General features: G+C 46.7%; 2 protein-coding genes across 4 annotated transcripts in view; one reads left to right on the top strand and one right to left on the bottom strand.

Annotated features, from left to right (window-relative positions):
• The first annotated feature begins 6653 nt into the window (after positions 1-6653).
• Kdm2a (lysine demethylase 2A) overlaps positions 6654-19342 on the top strand; it is an 83533-nt gene continuing 70844 nt past the window's right edge. The window contains exons 1-2 of one of the 3 annotated variants that reach the window (XM_051145822.1): positions 6654-6984; positions 10080-10183. In XM_051145822.1, the coding sequence (XP_051001779.1) occupies positions 10142-10183 (42 nt within the window). In that variant the 5' untranslated portion in view covers positions 6654-6984; positions 10080-10141. Of the gene's footprint in view, positions 6985-7747; positions 7771-8278; positions 8670-10079; positions 10184-19342 lie in introns of those variants that run through there. The other 2 variants (XM_051145821.1, XM_051145820.1) reach the window with 2 other exon arrangements.
• Positions 7911-9336, bottom strand: LOC127189780 (basic salivary proline-rich protein 3-like). Its single transcript, XM_051146886.1, has 2 exons — positions 9319-9336; positions 7911-8555 (listed from the first exon to the last, which is right to left on the bottom strand). The coding sequence occupies exons 1-2, from the start codon at positions 9334-9336 to the stop codon at positions 7911-7913; spliced, it is 663 nt and encodes a 220-aa protein (XP_051002843.1).

The following is a 19342-nucleotide window of genomic DNA, read 5'->3' as shown; positions in this document are numbered from 1 at the left end:
CTCTGTGTTATAGCCTTGGCTGTCCTGGACTCACTTTGGGGGCCAGGCTAGCCTCGAACTCACAGTGATCTGCCTGCCTCTGCCTCCCAAGTGCTGGGATTAAAGGCGTGCACCACCACACCTGGCTCCAACCTGATTTTCTTTCATTTGTCTTGTTTTGAGGTGGGATCTCATGTAACCTAGGCTGGTCTTGAGCTCTATATATAGGCAATACAACCCTGAACTTCTGTTTTGTTTTTGGTTTTTGGAGACAGGGTTTCTCTGTGTAGCCTTGGCTGTCCTAGACTCCCTTTGTAGACCAGGCTGGCCTCAAACTCAGTGATCTGCCTGCCTCTGCCTCCCGAGTGCTGGGACTAAAGGCGTGCGCCATCATGCCCGGCAACCCTGAACTTCTGTTCCTCTTGCTTCTATCTTCTTGGTGTTGGATTACAGGTGTACAGCGCCATGCCCTGTTCTATGAAGTGCTGGTATGGAATCTTGACCTTTGTGCTTACTAGGCAAGCACACTGCCAACAGGTTCCAGTCTATTCTTTTTCTTTTTTTCTTTTTTCCCTTTTCTTTCTTTCTTCTGGTTCTTTCAAGACAGAGTTTCGCTGTGTAGCCTTGACTGTCCTGGACTCACTTTGTAGACTAGGCTGGCCTTAAACTCACAGGAATCTGCCTGCCTCTGCCTCCCTAGTGTTGAGATTAAAGACATATGCCACCACTGCCTGGCTCCAGTCTACTCTTAAATTTGGATGTCAGAAATGTACAGCCTAGTATCTGGATAAGTGGGTAATAGTGTTTGCTGTGCAGCCGGACAACTTGAGTTCCATACTTGGGACCTACAGAACTGAGTCTTGTTTAAGTTATTCTCTGAGGGACATACATGCACAAACACACACACTTGTACACACTCCTATAACATGGAAGACCTATTCGCGCCCACTGTAGTGGATGTAAACATGTTTTTGTTTTGATCCCAAGTGTGGGATATGAAAGAGATCTGGGCAAGGGTGTGAGGTGTTTTTCCCCTGAAAACAGACTTGAGAGAGAACAGGTGATGTTTGTCCGCTGGAAGAGGAACTGCCTCTTGCGGGGGCATGGTCTCTGCCAACTGATAGACATCCTAGTACAGACTCTGAGAGGAGATAGGAGGCCAAAACAAGAGGCGGGGCTTTTTGGTCTTGGCTGTTTATCACTTCAAGAAGCTCCTAGAGAGAACTGCTCCAGCGAATGCTTCAAGGCTCTGGGTTCCGGCTGCTGCAATTGCAGTTTTGCTAAATTCTGGTTTGCTGTTTAACTGGTCTATATGAATCCTGCCGATTACACCAGTGGAATCACTCCAAGGAACTGAGTCTAAAAAGGTCTACTTCTCCTGTTCCTATTAACCTCTTTTCTCTCCTATCTAGGGTAGGTCAGTTGGAAGGGAGGTATAAGCATTAAAGAACCTCAAATAAATTGGGGCGGTGGTGGCGCATGCCTTTAATCCCAGCACTTGGGAGGCAGAGGCAGGTGGTTTGCTGTGAGTTCGAGGCCAGCCTAGTCTACAAAGTGAGTCCAGGACAGTCAAGGCTACACAGAGAAATCCTGTCTTGAAAAACAAAAACAAAAACAAAAACAAACAAACAAACCAAAAAAACCCAAAAACAAAAAAAGAATCCCAAATAAAGTAGGTTGGAAAAAGTTCAAAGCTGGGTGGTGGTGCATGCGTTTAATCCAGCACTCAAGAGGTCTAAATTGTTAGATCTCTAGGAGTTTCAGGCCAGCCTAGTCTACATAAGTGAGTTCTAAAACAGGCAATGCTGCAGAGTGAGACCCTGTCTCAAAAAAACCAAAAGAAAGCAAGATAGGAAGTGTATGCCTGTAGCCACCAAGAAGGCTCAGCAGGTAAAGGTGATTGGTGTCAAGCCTGACATCCCGAGTTCCATCTGTGGCACCCACATGGCGGGGAAGAAGAGACTCCTCATCTATAGGCTGTCCTCTGACCTGGGCATACACAAACAAATAACATCTAATTAAAAAGAAAAAAGCACACGCATGTTATCCTAGTTGCTCAGGAAGCTTTGGCAGCACAGTGAGGCTCTAGCTGAGAGAGATGTCATAAACATTAGCTATTGTGTAGCAGACACTACACTTTAAGAGTTTGTTCATTGGAAGAGCTCATGGAGCAGCAGAAACCGGCAGGGTGGTCATGCCACCTCTGACATCAGAGCTGTTGAGCCCCGCATGAGTATGCTGCCTTCTGGGGAAACCTCAAGACTACCTTCTCTGTTCTGGTTCAGATCTACAGTTTTGGGGGCAACCTGTTTTCTCTCTAAAATTTAAAAATAAATTGGAGATAGTTTTTAATATTAATTTATTTATTATGTATATAGTGTTCTGCCTGTACACATGCACGCCAGAAAAGGGCACTAGATATCATTATAGGTGGTTGGGAGCCACCATGTGGTCACTGGGAATTGAACTCAGGACCTTTGGAAGAACAGCCAGTGTGGCTAGGCATGGTGGCACATGCCTTTAATCCCAGCACTTGGGAGGCGAAGGCAGGTGGATGGCTGTGAGTTCAAGGTCAGCCTGGTCTACAAAGTCAGTCCATGACAGCCAAGGCTAAAACAAAGAAATCCTGTCTTGAAAAACAAACAAACAAACAAAAAGGCATTGCTCTTAACCTCTGAGCCATCTCTCCAGCCCCATATTGGAAATAGTTTTTTCTTTCTTCTTCTTCTAGACAGGGTTCTCTGTGTGGCCTTGGCTGTTCTAGACTCACTTTGTAGATCAGGCTGGCCTCAAACTCACAGGGTCCGCCTCCCTCTGCCTCCTAAGTGTTGGGATTTAAGGCTTGCACCACCACACCCGGCTTAGAAACAGTTTAATGCAGTTAAAAATTAAGCCTTCCAGAGGAAGAGGCAGGCAGATCGCTGTGAGTTCCAGGCCAGCTTGGTCTACAAAGTAAGTCTAGGACAGCCAAGGCTACACAGAGAAACCCTATCTTGGAAAAACAAAACAAAACTATCTGGATGTTTCTGTGTCTTGGAGTAGGGGCAGTCCGTGTATATGAGTGCAGTTACTGGCAGAGGCCAAAAGCGGATGTCAAGATGCCCTGAAGCTACAGATACAGGTTGTTATGAGTCAGCCAACATGGGTGCTAGGTTCCAAACTCATGTCCTCTGTAAGAGCAGTATATGCTCTTTTTGAAAAAAGAGATGGCTCAGTGGTTGAGAGCACAGCCTGCTCTTCCAAGGTCCTGAGTTCAATTTCCAGCAAGGACATGGTGGTTCACAACCATCTTTAATATGATATGATGCCCTCTTGCAGCCTACAGGTGTATATAAAGCCAGAGCACTGTATATATAATACATAAATAAATAAATCTTTTAAACATTTTATTTAATTTTATTTTATGTGCATTGGTATGAGGGTGTCATATCCTTTGCAAGTGGAATTACAGACATTTGTGGGCTGCCATGTGGGTGCTGGGAATTGAACTCTATTCCTTTGGAAGAACAGGTTGTGCTATTAACCACTGAGCCATTGCACCAGCTTGGAGTACATGCTCTTAGCAACATTTATTGGATGTTACTTTTGTGAAAACAAAACTGTGTGGTGGTCAGAGGCAGAGACAGGCAGGTCTCTTTGAGTTTAGGCCGCCCCTGTCTACATAGTAACCTCTTGACCAGCCAGGACTACACTATGAGACCTGTCTCAAATGAAAAAACAAAACAAGGGGCTACCGAGATGGCTCAGTGGTAAGAGCACTGACTGCTTTTCCAGAAGGACCCAGGCTCAAATCCCAGCACCACCATGGCAGCTTACAACTGTCTGTGACTCCAAGATCTGACACTCTTACACAGATATCCATGCAGGCAGGCAAAAAGTAAAACAAAACAAGAACACAGAGAAAGAAAGATAGAAGCCGGGTATGGTAGCACATACCTTTAGTTTCAGTACTTGGGAGACAGAGGCCAGGAGGAGGTACAGGTAGGCAGCACTCTGTGAGTTCAAGGCCAGCCTGGTTCCAGGACAACCAGGACTCTGTTACACAGAGGAACATCATCATCATCATCATCATCATCATTATTATTATTTATTATTACAGTATTCTGCCTGCAGGTCAGAAGAGGGCACCAGATCTCATTATAGATGGTTATGAACCACCATGTGGTTGCTGGGAATTGAACGCAGGACCTTTGGAAGAGCTCTTAACCTCTGAGCCATCTCTCCAGCCCTGAGGAACCTTATTTTAAAAAACAACAAGCCCGGTGTGGTGGTACATGCCTTTAACCCCAGCACTTGGGAGGCAGAGGCAGGCAGCTCTTTGTGAGTTCGAGGCCAGCCTGGTCTACAGAGTGAGTCCAGGACAGCCAAGGCCATTTTCTCAAGGCTTCTAGGATATTTTTTTCCTTCCTTCCCATAAAACACTTATCTCCTCTCCCTTCAGCTGAAGTTGAAGCTATATAGTTCAAAGGTCTAGTGGCCTTCTTGGGGAGTTGTCCCAGCCCTATCCTTTCTGGAACAATTCTTGAAAGGCAAACTGGTAGTCCTCACAGATGTGCCCCTATCCGTCAGTGTCACTGTGATTTTGGGGAATGTGACTAGCCATCTGCCTATCTCTCATTGCACCATGCACATCTACTTTGGTATAGTTACAAAGCCAGCCAGTAGAGGCACTATTGGGTGTATTTGTTTAGTCAATTCCCCTGCTGCATTGTAATTAACAAATGGTTTTCAACTGGAAAGCGTTGGGAGGCAATTTGGCAAACCTTGTTCTATTTGTAGTTCTCTTCAAAATAAATACAATGGGTTGAATTTGTCTGGAGCCTTCCATGGTTTTTTTTAATTAAACCTACAAAAGCCAACCTATGTGGGAAAAACAAAGTTGAGTTACAGCTAGAGAGCCCATCTTCCTCTGAGGCAGGGTCTTGAACTATGTAGCTCAGACTGAAGATCCTTCTGCATTACTCACCTCCCAGCATAGGAATCATAGGTGTATGCACCATGTGAGGCCGGGTCCCCCCCACCCCCCAAGTATTTTCCAGATAAAGAGAACTAAATAAAGCTGTTTATTTGGAAAATAGCAATGAGGCCCAATACTCAATTAGTCTGAAAGAAGCAAACTTTTCTTTAAAACAACCTGCTGAGATTTTCGTTTCATAGCTATAGAAAGATGGCCAGATGTTTTGGGGGCCATGCCTGGCATTGAATGTAAAAAAAAAAAACAAAAAACAAAAAACTATTGCCTTTTGTTGAGTCCAGGTTGAACTCTGTAGCCCAAGCTGGCCTGGAACTCATTGTCTAACCCAGGGTTGGCTTCCACTCCCCCACCCCCACCCCTTCCCCGAGACAGAGGTCTCTGTGTTAGCCTTGGCTGTCCTGGACTCATTTTTTAGACCAGGCTGGCCTCAAACTCACAGTGATACACCTGCCTCTGCCTCCCACAGTGTTGGGATTACGGGCATGAGCTGCCACGTCCGGATCTCCAGGTTGGCTTTTAATTTACGGGACTGTTCCTGCCTCAGCCTCCAGAGCCCTAGGAGTACCTGTCAAGTGAGTCATCACACTTGGGTAAGAGAACTACTTTAAAACATATTTTACTATAGCCTGGAACGTTGAAAGAGGCCTTAAATCTGGCAAAGTTTCAGCGATTATCTCTTTGAAGCAAAGCTCTAAAATGTTATGTCTGAAAAGTGGCTGGTATCAGAATAAAGAATGACTTTGCTCAGTGACTGGCTGCAAGACGATGAGACCGTACTGACCAATCATTTATGTTCTGAGATGCTCCTGTTGGCAGTTGCAGAACGGTGGACTCCTCTCCCAGTAATTTTGTCCCAGGGGGTTTAATCGGGGGTTTAATCTTATGTTCCAACTGTTTAGAAACAAAGCTCCTTCCCTTGTTTACTAAAGATGTGAAACGAAGCCGAGGAGGTCTGTAAAAATCCTGTGTGCTTTAGCAAAACTTGCGCTGTGGTAAATAATACTTTGGGTTTAGGGAGCGTCTTTATCCCAGTTCAAACTGTGACAGAAAAAGAAAGTATATTTTTCCCAACTGTCGATCACTAATGTCTTCCTAAAAGATCTAGAAGGCTGTTTATGAACGTTATTTGATAGATAAACTACCGGGCTCTTCCTCTTCCATTCCAGACTCTTCAGGATCAACTGAAGAGTTGGAAACTGAAGGAGGGAGAAAAAGATTGGTGTGACACCACTCAGCAAGAGGAAAAGTGCCAACCTCAAGCTCTTGGATGTGTAGCGTCCAGGCCACCGTCCTTTGTGGGATTTACAATTTAAACGGGCCTCAAAGCACGAGATTGGCTGGGGAACTGCCCCGAGCACAGTTGGGCTGCTCGCATGGCAGTGCTGTTACCTCTGGCTGGGCTCCGTCGACGTCCGGAGCCTGCTAGAGCCTGCTAGCCCGTCGGGCAGCTGTCGAGCCGCGGGAGCCGGTTCGTAGGCCGGGCCGGGCAGCTTGGGCCGCCGCTGCCCCATCGCTGACCCTCGCGCGAAGCTGCGCACAAACTGGAGACACGTTCCCGGCTGGGCCTCCAGCGCAAGCCTCGGTCTTGGGGTTAGGGGCGGCCCGCGCCCCCTCTCAGTGGGGGTGGGTGGGGTGCCCCGACTCGCCGGGGGCGGGGTCACGTCCCACCCGGGCCGCCGAGGGCACCGGCGCTACGGAAACCTGAGCGTGGCCAACAGCAGGGGCTTCCTGGGCCACCTCCCTGGGAGCCTGCGGCCCGCGGTGGGTGCGCCGGTCGCTGCCACCCCCGAGCCGTCGTGGATCCCACTCTCGAGCACAGCACCTGTGGGCGCCCTTGTCAAGCGTCTGGAGCTCCCCTGGGGGAGCAGCGCCCAGGACAGACATGCTACTACTCCCGGTTCCTGCCCCTTCGGAGCGGCGAGGAGTGGGTGAGGCGGAACCGGTTCGCTTGCACAGAGGAGCCCCCCGTGCTCAGGGCGGCCAGGCTCTGCATACGGGGACGCTGGGGCCTACTCCGGCATGGCGAGCAGGTGGGCCTCGGCCCACCGGCCGGCGCGTGAGGGAGGGCGCCCGGCGGGAAGGCGCCGCTTCTCTGCGCCCCCTCGGTCTGAGCGGGCCGGTGCGCGGCGCCCTGGTCTGCCCCACTCCCATGGCGTGACCCCGGGGGACCCCGCGTGGAGGCGGCCAACGGCTGCCCTGGCCCAGGCCGCCTGGCACTCAGTTGTGTGACTGTCTTGCTGCCGAGGGCAGAGGTGGCTATAGAGGAAGGGGAGATGCTTCCTACAGCTTGGGGGTGGGTGTTGTTTTGTGGGGGGTCGGGGGTCACAGCCCTCCCTGGAGTGGTGGGGGGGGGGGAGGGCGGCTGGCGCAGCTGGCCGGCGGTGGGCGGGGTCACAGGCGAAGTTGTGTCGGTGTGTGTGTGTGTGTGTGTGTGTGTGTGTGTGCGTGCACGCGCGTGTGTGTGCGTGTGTTGCGAGTGCGGGTGTGGGGGAGGGAGCGCGCGGAGGAGGCTCGCAGCTGGCGCGCAGGCGCAGGCATCCGGCCGTGCCGGAGACCTGGAAGGAGGCGGGCAGGGAGCGGGGGCGGTAAGCCGGCCAGAGGGCGTGCGGGCTGACGCGAAGGTTGGGGGGGGGGGATGAGGAGGGGGGCGGGAGAGAGGGCGGGGAACCGCGTCGGCGTCGCGGGGCGCGGGCGATTCGAGGCCGACGCATCCGCGCGTGCGCGCGCCGGGCGGTGTGTCCGCGTTTGAGGAGGAGGGGGGGGTGGTGGGAGAGGGAGGAGTGACGCGTGCGCGTTCACGTGTGTCCCGGAGAGCGGTAAGAAGCGCAGGGAGGCTTGAAGGAGGTGGGGGGGGGGGGGTTGGAGCGGCAGCGAGAGGAGGAGGGGGTGGTGGTGAGGAGACGGCGCCTGCGCAGTAAGGCCGGAGGAGCTGTGTGTATGTGAGAATCTGACGGGTTCAAAATGGCGGCGGCTGCTTCAGCGGATCCTCCTGTGTGAGGGAAACAACACCCCTCCCCAGCAGCGGCGGCGGCGGCGGCGGGCCGCAGAGCACCTTTCCAGCTCCCGGGCCTGTCGCAGCTGTTTCTCTGCCGGGCAGGGGGCTTTTCGTGTGGGAGGGCAACGTCAAGGGGCCCATCCCCCGGAGTCCCTCCTCTGCGACTGGGGAGTAGCCAGGGGGGTAAAGGGGGGGGGATCGTCCCGCAGAGCGGAGCCTCGGCTCAGGGGACGACGCGGAGGCAGCCGGGGCCCCCCAGGCAGAGCGCTCCGCTGCTCCCGCCCTCTCCGCCCCCCGGGGCCGGGGCCCGCGTTCCGGGGGGCCGGGCGGCGCGAGGAGCGTCGGCCGGGCGGGTCTCAGCTGATCGGCCGCGGCTGCTGGGCTTCCGAAGCTGCTGTGGCCGGCTAGGGTACCGGGAGGAGGGTGTTCCCCGCGGCCGGCTTGGCCCGGGTCCTGGGCTGGGGCTGCTGACCGCCAGCCCCGGGGAGTCGCCGAGTGGTCTTGCTCTCCTGACGCCTTGGACGCGGAGTCTGTAAAGCCAGAAGAGGAGGTTTGATTCAGTAACTGTTTCCTCTTTTCCGGGTCGCTCTGACCCTTCTTTGGATACTGGGTTAATACACAGAAAAACCGAAGACGGCGTTTGGGATTTTTTTTTTCCCCCTCCCCTGTCTTTGGAATCTTACTTCTTTCTTGGACAAGAACTCAAGAACAAAATCCCCGGTGAGATTTCCCCTCCCCCCTCTCCCCCGCCCTGGGAAGTTTGGTTCTCTGTCTAATCTAAAGACTTGATGTAAAGTTTTTATTTCTTTGCAAGGGGTGAGCCATAGAAAAGCCTTTCCCCTGGGGGAGCAGTCGAGGTTTGCCGCTTTCCTGTCCGGCCCTGTCGGCACTCGTCCAGGGGGTGCACTGTGTCCCTCGCGACCGAGGCAGAGGAGGGCAGTGCCACGAACTGCTCTCGCAAACTATGTCATCGGGTCCTCTGAAAGGATTCCGTTAACGTGGCCGTAGTCTATTTACACGAGAGAAAAACATGTGCATTCCCAATGGAAGCCATTATCCAGGAGTAAGAATATTTAGAAAAACGAGAACCCCTCCTTGGTGTTATGGAGTGATTGACGCGCCAACCGGTCCCTATTTAATGGACGTTTCACTCGTATTCATAGATCGAGTCGTTTCATTTATTATTTATTTACTCATTTAGATCAGATTGTATTTTTGCCTCCGTATTGCAACTCTCAAATTTGTTTCAGAGTTACACACCTTGTGTTGAGGCGATGATTGTGTACAGCTTTACTAGAAGATTATGGGGCATTAGTTTGGAGTCTTCTTGTGAAACCTATTTTTTCTTGCCCTCTTTTTATGAAAGTACCCCGTCCTTTTTACTCATAATTTGTCATTACCTGTTAGAGAACTCATTTGTTTAGGATCTGGATTAGTTCGTGCGTATTTCACCTGGTCACTCGGTGCTTTAGAAATAAAAGTCCTTGCTGGGTTTGGTGCTGCACACCTTTGATGTCAGCACTGGGGCAGCAGAGGCAATTGGATCGCTTGTGGCTTGAGGCAAGCCTGGTGTACATAGTGAGTTCCAAGACAGCCAAGGCTATGTAGAGAGACCGTGTCTCCGAGCAGAAATAAAACCCTTTTTCTCTTTTTTAAAAAAACTATTTCTTTTTATATGCTTTGATCTTTTGCCCACATGTGTGTCTGTGTGAGGGTGTTGGATCCCCTGGAATTGGAGTTCCAGACAGTTGTGAGCTGCCATGTGGGTGCTGGGAATTGAAATCAGGCTCTCTTGAAAAGCAGCCAGTGCTCTTAACCGCTGAGCCATGTCTCCAGTCCCCTTTTTCTTTCCTTCTGTTTATTTGTTTATTGCTAGTGTTGGCAGGTAGAGTTTGCTAACTGCAAACACATGGGCAAAAATAAACGCTGTGGCCCTAAGGAACTGACACCAGTGTCTTCTTTTGCTTATGCCTCCTATAGTTGTGATGTGATCAATGGTGCCAAGGCATGGCACCACTTACTTGCCCGAAAGAATAAGGGATTCTCAAAGAGCCTTTAACTCAATGAGAAGGAAGTGTAAATTTGAAGATGACTTATTCTGTTCATTTCCTTTGCAATTTGGATCCTTAGGAGGAAGAGGAAGGCAGTCCTGGAGTGGTTTCTTTACAGTACTTTCATCAGAAGAGTGAGAAATGGAACCTGAAGAAGAAAGGATTCGGTACAGCCAGAGATTGGTTAGTATTTTGGAAGTAATTATTTTAGATGGCTTTTCTGTGTACCAGAGGAAAGGTGAAGGTATATTAATTCTCAGTTGGCTTTTTTTGTCAAGTAGTTAGAACTTTTATTGTTTGGAAATGGAATTGCAGCCTTAACTTTTGAGAAATCATTGCAAATCAAAGAATTTTGTGCATTACAGTGAGAAAAAGTTTTTTTTTTTTTTTTTTTTTTTTTTTTTTTTTTTTGAGACAAGGTTTCTCTGTGTAGCCTTGGCTGTCCTGGACTAGTATTGTAGACCAGGCTGTCCTTGAACTCACAGCGATTCCCCTGCCTCTGCCTCCAGAGTGCTGGGATTAAAGGCATGTGCCATCACCGGCTGAGACAAAGAGTCTTAGCTGGCAACACTGACATTATAGTAAATCTAATTGAATAAATTATATTAAAATGTAAATTCTAGCAACAAACCAAGGAAGGATAGTTTTATTTAATATTTTAGTATTAATATTACTTTACTATTTAAAAATTTGTAGTTTTTGAGCTAGGGAGTTAATAAGCTATGGATATTTAAAGTTAATAGTATAGTTATTTTAATAAGTTAACAGTTTTGTAAGTTTGGAGGATTGTTGTGACTGAGGACAATACTAGATGCTGATAAAGTTCTGTGTCTTAATTATTTTGGAGAGATTTGTGAAACATGTTACTGAAAGAAAATTTTATAGTTTAATTGATTAGATCGTACATGGGATTGGATATTTTTGGTTCTGCTTTCCTCTCAAGATTTCCTATTGGGCTAGGCGGGTGGTTGTGCACGCCTTTAATCCCAGCACTCGGGAGGCAGAGGCAGGCAGATCCTTGTGAGTTTGAGGCCAGCCTGGTCTACAAAAGCAAGTCCAGGACAGTCAAGGCTACACAGAGAAACCCTGTCTTGAAAAACAAAAAACAAAGATTTCCTATTGGAATTTAATAATTTTTTTCTCCTTAGTCAGGGAAGCATTATTGTTTACCATGTGTTCATTTTGAACATTTACGTTTGTGTTTGTAGAATAGGCTAGAGGAGAGCCACAGAATTTTCTGTAGTGTGTGAAATCTGCAGAACTGAAAGGCCTATCATATTGCTGAGGAATCTATGTGGTTTTACTTGGCTCTGTGTTTAGACTATATTTTGAAGAAAAGTGAGTAATAAATAGTTCTCTAATCCATTTTCTGATGATCTTCAATCTTAGAGAAAAGGCTGTAGGTTTTTTTTACTTGCTTCCCGCCACCCCCCCCAACAGGGTCTCTTGGCTGTCCTTTGTAGAAAGAAAGAATGCTGCAGAAACTCCCCTTTCAGTTAGCTATTGATGAATGGAATTTATTATCATTTAAAGATTTATTTTTTTATTTTGTATGTATGAATGTCTACCTACATGTATGAGTGTGTACCAGATTCATGCAAATACCACAGAGGCCAGAAAAGGGCATTGGTTCCCCAGGAATTGAAATTACAGACTTTTGTTAGCCACTCTGTGGGTGCAGGGTACTAATCCTGAGTACTAATCCTTCAAGAACAACAAGTGCTCTTAACTGCTGAGCCATTTCTCTAGTCTAGAATTGTTAAACTATTCTGATAGATACCTAGATGGTCTTAGGGTCTAGTGTTTAAAAGGAGCCCTTTCAGCAACAAAACTTACTTTTTTAGCAAAGTCTTATAAGAATATCTAGGATTTTTGTGACTTCTTTCCTCCTGGTAAAAATTTTTTTTTAATTGTGTAGGTGATATTTAGTTAATGGAATGTTGAACTGTGTTGTGTAAAATAATATAGTGTATGTTTAGGAAATTCTTTCTTAGAATTTTGAATAATTGAGTATTAGAGTGACTGATGTCTCTTCCTTTCTAAGTCAATGTCAAAATTGTATGTCAGCCAGCCAGTGATGGAGCGTATCTTTATTCCCAGCACTGGGGAGACAGAGGCAGGCTAATGAGAGACAGCTGGTCTACAGAGTGGGCTCCAGGACAGCCAGGAAGCCCTGTCTGAAAAAACAAAACAAGCCAGGCATGGTGGCACATGACTATAATTCCAGCACTGAGGGAGGCAGAGGCAGGTCTCATCTCGATGAATTCCAGGCTAGGCTGGTCTACAAAGTGCGTCCAGGACAAAGGCTATACAGTCTTGGGAAAAAAAGCACAAACAAAACACACACACATATATATATATCAATTATAAATGCCTTCCGTAAAGAACTTTTTTGTCTGTGTACATTTGTGCTTTTCTGTATGTGTATATGTTTGCATGTGGAGGCCAGAAGTCAACAGTGGGTATCTTCCTGATCACTTCATTTTGTCTATTTTGTGTGTGCTTATATTTGTGCTGTTGTGCTCACTGTCCTCACTGGTTTTTTTTTGTTGTTGTTGTTTTTGAGGCAAGGTTTCTCTGTGTAGCCATTGCTGTCTTGGACTTGGTTTGTATACCAGGCCGGCCTCCAACTCAGAGTTCTCCCTGCCTCTGCCTCCAGATTACAGTTGTGCACCACCAAGTCTAGCTACTGTATTTTTTTAATACTTAATTTTTTTGGAGGTCTTTCACTGACCCTGGGACTTGGATTTTAGCTAGATTGACTGGACAGCAAGTCCTCAGAATCTGCCTCATTGTGCCTCCCTGAGCTTACAGATGTTCATTACCACATTCAGGTATCAGCCTTCACATTGGAGTCATCTTTCCAAACTTTTATATTTTTTATTTTTTTCTGAGACAGGGTCTCTGTGTTAGCCTTGGCTATCCTGGACTCCCTTTGTAGACCAGGCTGGTCTTGAACTCACAGCATCCGACTGCTTCTTCCTCCTAAGTGATGGGACTAAAGGCGTGCGCCACCACGCCTGACCTTAGACAGACTTCTATCTTTTTTGTTTTGTTTTGAAATGCTCTACCTTTCTTTCTTTCTTTCTTTCTTTCTTTCTTTCTTTCTTTCTTTCTTTCTTTCTTTTTTCAAGACAGGGTTTCTCTGTATAGCCCTGGCTGTCCTGGACTCACTTTGTAAACCAGGCTGACCTTGAACTCACAGAGATCCTCCTGCCTCTGCTTCCCTGCGTGCTAGGATTACAGGTGTGTGACACCCTCGCCCGGCTGGTAGTTTTCTTTTCAAACTTCCTGTACAGAAGAGAATTACTTTAAACTTCTCAGCTCCCAAGTGCTGGGAGTGTGTGCCTCCACTCCTGGCTTTGTGTAACCCTGGGGAGCTGAACCCAGGCCTGTATGTGTGCTAGTCACGCACTCTGCCCATTGAGCCTCATCCCTAGCCCTCTCTCCACGCATCCCCAGACCTCAGGAGGCCATGCCCATTCCATTCATTGGACCTTTGTCTGAGTAAAGCAAGCTGTACAGCTTGGGGCTGATTATGGAGTAGAGCTAAGAACCTGGGGCGCTTGCTTGAGCCTTACCAGACACCACACAATATGAGAGGAGATGCCTTAGGGATATGGGGGACTAAGCACTTTCTTTCCAACATCTAGACCCTACCACACAACATCTGCCTCTTACCACTGACTATGCAAGACTAACCGTCTGTCAAGGCCTGATCACTCCTTGACATACTTGACCTTTAACAATAATGACCCACGCTCCAACCAACTACCAAATGTCTACCCAGCCCTCATTGCTCACCAACTAGATGACCCAACACCAGTATGTTAATGGCCTCCCAACGTCAGGCACAGCCTGACCAGCCACCCCAACATTAAGAACCTCCAAACCGCCGGGCGGTGGTGGTATGCGCCTTTAATCCCAGCACTTGGGAGGCAGAGGCAGGCTGATCTCTGAGTTTGAGGCCAGCCCGGTCTACAAAGCAAGTCCAGGACAGCCAGAGCTACACAGAAACCTTGTCTCGAAAAGCCAAAAAAAAAAAAGAAAGAATGAATCCCCCAAACTGACATCTCATATTAAGCATAACTAATAGATTTCTCTCAGCCATAGATGTAACAAGGTCCCTGACCATCTCTATTACTGTCTGTGGTGACTGCTGGATTTATCTGGCTCGGACTGGAGCTAACCTGAATTTCCTTTGACTTCTTAGACTTGACCAGTTGGCCAGTAGTGGAGCTGTTGGTCTCTAGCCCTGTCTCTTTCCATTTGACCCAGCCCCGACTTCTAGACCAGCTGGCTATGATCAGGGAACAGAATTGACATGGAACTTGGAGTTGTCCACTGCACATGGCCAGCATTCTCTTACCCCAGGCAGGACACTAGTGTCTGAAACTATGGGAGCTCATGGAGGGAAAGCCTTGAGATCGATTGCCCCACTCAGTGTGCCCACTTATAGCTAGGTTAAGGGTACAGGGCTCAGGATAGAAGGTAGGTCCCTGGAACGGAAGAGAAGGATGGAAGAGACCGGTAAGGGGATGGAAGAGCCAGTGGCCAGGACAAGGGGAAGAAGGGAGAGGAAGCTTCTAATAAACAACACCGAGCCAGGTGTGGTGGCGCAGGTCTTTAATCCCAGCACTCAGGAGGCAGAGGCAGGCAGATCTCTAAGTTCAAGGCCAGCCTGGTCTACAAGCGAGTCCAGGACATGTAAGGCTACACAGAAGCCCTGTCTGGAAAAACCACAAAACAGAAACCCAAACAAACAAACAAATGAAAATACTGAATTTTTTTTTCCGCCTTAAAGAGTTATAGTTAAGGTAGTGTCACACTGTGATAGGGAAAAAAGCCCATTGTTACTGCATAATAGCACATATTAATTGAATGTGCAGTTGGCCCTTGAGTTTCTTATTCAACCAGCTATGGTTCATTGAAAACAGAATGTGCCTATGTTGACCATGTGCAGACATCTTTGTTATTATTCCCATACAGTACCGTTAATGATTACAGTGATGTGTCACATAACATTGGGGGAAATAGACTGTGTGCCTGGTGTACCTTCATCTCATGAGTTAGTTACATTGTAGGTTATGCCTGTAGATTTGTATAAATGCAGTTTAAAATGTTTGCAGGATAATGAAATTACCTACTTCAGGGTGTGTTTCTCTGAGTGTATCTCTGTCTTTAAGTGATGCAAAACTATTTGCTAATTTATTTTTCAGCAGTCTTAAGGTAGATTCTTTTGTCCTGGTTGTCTTGGGACTTGTTCTATAGACCAGGGTAGCTCCAACTCAGAGGTCTCCCTGCTTCCCCTCTCCCAAGTGCTGGTCCTAACGGCATGTACCACCACCACCCGACTTAGGTGGGTGCTATGATTCCCATTTTTCAGATTTGGAAACTGGGTTATCCAGACAGGAAGGAAAACAGCCAGGATTCAAAGTTGATAGTGGGCTTCTAGAGAGTGCTATAAGCTCTACTGAACTGTTCAACTTTGTGGTACTTTTTTTAAAAAAAATATATTATTTTATTTTTTGGCATTTCAAGACAGTGTTTCCCTGTGTAGCCTTGGCTGTCCTGGACTCACTTGATAGATCAGGCTGGCCTCGAACTCACAGGGATCCACATGCCTCTGCCTCCCAAGTGCTGGGATTAAAGGTATGTGCCACAATGCCCGGCTGTTACCTTTTGTTTGTTTGTTTTGTTTTTCGAGACAGGGTTTCTCTGCATAGCCTTGGCTGTCCTAGACTTGCTTTGTAGACCAGGCTAGCCTTGAACTCACAGCGATCCCCCTGCCTCTCCGGCTGTTACTTTTAAAAATATATTATTTTAGGTATTTACCAGGTTATCTTTCTCATTCAGGGGATTAGTTCAATTAAATGCTTGCTGAGCTCTTATGCTGAGACAGGCACTTACATTTTCAAAAACTGTGTTGTCAGATAATGATCAATACTTTGAGGAAATTAGGAGGGCCATGAAATACTTGTAGAGTCAAGGTCACTTTTTTAGATTGGGTAGTCAATGAAAGGTTTTCTGAGAAGATGGTATTTTATATTGAGACCTGAAGCTACTCTTATGTGACTAGCTAATGCAAAACCTTAAATTGGAGTGAGAAAGTATCAGTAACATTTAACTATGTATCAGACTATAAGCAAGGCTCTTAGATTGAATAATGTGAAAAATAGACATGGTCTGTTTGCCATAGAGTCTCCACTTCGGTGTGTCAAACATTAAACAAATGCTTGCACTAGTCATGTTAATTATGGTTGTGCAAAGGGTTACAAGAAATACAGCGTGGAATCAGTGTGTAGTGACCTAATCTAGTCTACACTTAGTAATAGGGCTGAGGCATCAGAAGACACTTTTGTTAAAGTGTTTAAAGCTGAGCCCTGAAGGATGAGGTGAGAAAGAGGTAACTAGGCAAAGTGGAGGAGTGTCTAGTATGCACAAAAATGGCAAAGCTGGACAGGATTTGACATTTTTGAGAGACCTCTCAAACAGCTAAAACACTAAAAAGGCTAGGCGATGGTAGCACATACCTTTAATCCCAGCACTTGGGAGGCAGAGACAAGTGCCTTTCGAGACCAGCTTGGTGTACAGACAGAGTTCCAGGACAGCCAGGGCTACAGAAAAAAAACCTTGTTTTAAAAAACCAAAACAAACATACAAACCAAACAAAACCAAAAAGGTGAGTATAAGCTGGGCAAGGTGGCACAAGCCTGTAATCCCAGCACTGAGGAAAACAGGGGCAGGAGGGTCTCTGTGAGTTTGAGGCCAGCCTTATCTACAAATCAAGGAAAATTAGAGGGAATAGTTGAGACAAAATTATTTACAGAGGGCATGACTGACTTTTCATTCATTAGGTTTTGTTTTTGTTCTGTTTTTTGTGTTTCGAGACAGGGTTTCTCTGTGTAGCCCTGGCTGTACTGGACTTCCTTTGTAGACTAGGCTGGCTTTGAACTCACAGAGATCCACCTGCCTCCCAGAGTGCTGGGATAACAGGTGTGCTCCACTGTACCTGGTTTAGGGTACTCTTTTTAAGGAAGAACACATTTATGGATTGAGCAGAGGAGCACAAATTCTTTTTTTTCCGTTGCATTTATTGATTGTGGTTGTGTGCACATGTTTGTTCTATAGTGCATATAAGGAGGTCATAGGACAACTTGGGAGAGTGGTCTTTACTTCTACACATTCAAGACTGGCAGCCGAGAGGTGGCGCACGCCTTTAATCCCAGAGGCAGGCAGATCTCTGAGAGTTGGAGACCAGTGCTGGTGATAATACTTTAATTAGCAAGAGAGTAGCAGTCAGAAGAGAGTCAGGGGGAAAGGGAGTTCTAAGGACTGATAATTTGTCCTGTCTTTCTCCCTTCCTTTTAGAGAAAGACAGAGACTTCACATTCCTTGAGACCATCAAGTTACCTTTTCTCCATTACGGTGTTTTCCAGTTTACTGTCATAATTAGTTTGGTTCCCCTAGTTCCTTGTTACTGGAAAATGGTTTCCCTGGATAGCAGCAGGCATGGCTAAAGTACAAGAGATCTTGAAGACATTAATTTGGCAGTCTTTTGGTCTTGTAAAAATGAATGCTAGTGTACCAGGATCTTTTCCTTTGAACTTTTACTATTTTATTTATTTATTATTTTTGGTTTTTCTTTCTTTCTTTCTTTCTTTTTTTTTTTCAAGACCGGGTTTCTCTGTGTAGCCTTGACTGTCCTGGACTTGCTTTGTAGACCAGGCTGGCCTAAACTCACAGCGATCCTCCTGCTTCTGCTTCCCGAGTGCTGGGATCAAAGGCGTGCGTCACTATGCCCGGCTATTTTTGGTTTTTCAAGACAGGATTTCTCTGGCTAGTTCTGAGCCACAAAGTAGAGTTCCTTGGTTTATTACTGCTGTGAACCCTTGGAAGTTCCAGTTTGACTCAGTTTGCACAGACATAAAGTAGGTGCTTTTCTGAAATTATTATTATTATTATTATCACCATCATCATCATCATTGTTATTATCATTATTGGATTTTTGAGACAGGGTTTCTCTGTGTGGCCTTGGCTGTCCTGGACTCACTTTGTAGACCAGGCTGGCCTCAAGCTCACAGCCATCCGGCTGCCTCTGTCTCCCAAGTGCAGGGATTAAAGGTGTGCGCCAGCACACTTGAGTGTATTATCATGGCCACATAGATCCCATAAAAGGAAATATTTAGGAGAAATAACTTATTTACAATTATAAAAAACCAGAACTATCTGGAAGCAACTTGGATTTTGTTGACTACATATCCATGATGGTTCATTTTATTTTTAATTTCAGTATCACTGTATAGTCCTGGTTGGTATTGAATTCATGGTGATCCTCCTGCTTTAGGCTTCTGGGTGCTGTGGTTATAGGTGTAGGCCATCATTTCTGGTTGTGGTAAACAATTTTAAAATCCTTTCTTTTTATGGTTTGTGCTTTAAAAATATTGCTCCTGCCGGGCAGTGATGGCGCACGCCTTTAATCCCAGCACTTGGGAGGCAGAGGCAGGTGGATCTCTGTGCGTTTGAGGCCAGCATAGTCTACAAAATGAGTCCAGGACAGCCAGGCCTGTTAAACAGAGAAACCCCTGTCTCGAAAAAAACCAAAATAAATAAATAAATATTAAATAAATTAATAAATAAATTGCTCTTAGTCAAGCAGTGGCGGCACACCTTTAATACCAGCACTCAGGAGGTGGATCTCTGAGTTCAAGGCCAGCTAGTCTACAGAATTCCAGGACAGCCAGTGCCATACAGGGAAACTTTGTCTCAGGGGGGAAAAATGGTTTTTGATTGTACAGTTCTATTTTTTAGGGGTAACTTAGTAATATCCCCAGTTTGCTTATCAGAAGATGGCTCAGAGAAGTACAATGATTTGCCCTAAAGTTAAACACCTATTGAATGGCAGAGAAGAGAAACTAGGTCTTTTTACTTGAAAGTGCATTTCTCTCCATTATGTCACACTATCCCTTTCTCTTTCCCACTCACTAACTGAAAATGGTACTGCACTCAGCTACTTTTCCTAAATCTCTCTTTCCCACTCTTCTGGATCTTTTTGTTTGTTTATTTGTTTGTTTGTTTTGTTGAGACAGGGTTTCTCTGTATAGCCTTGGCTGTCCTGGACTTGCTTTGTAGACCAGGCTGGCCTCAAAGGCACAGCAATCCACCTGCCTCTGCCTCCCGAGTGCTGTGATGGGTTCTAGGGGTTGGGCTGTGGTTATTATGATTTTACAGCAAGTGTTTGGGGTTTTTTGTTTTGTCTTTAGTTTTTTGAGAGAGGGTTTTTCTGTGTGGCCTTGCTTTGTAGACCAGGCTGGCCTTGAACTCAACAGAGAGCTGTCTGTC

The sequence above is a fragment of the Acomys russatus genome, chromosome 5 (assembly GCF_903995435.1).
Source record: "Acomys russatus chromosome 5, mAcoRus1.1, whole genome shotgun sequence".
Lineage (NCBI taxonomy): Eukaryota > Metazoa > Chordata > Mammalia > Rodentia > Muridae > Acomys > Acomys russatus.
The sequence above is the reverse complement of the archived record's forward strand: the minus strand, read 5'-3'. Positions and strand labels throughout refer to the sequence as shown.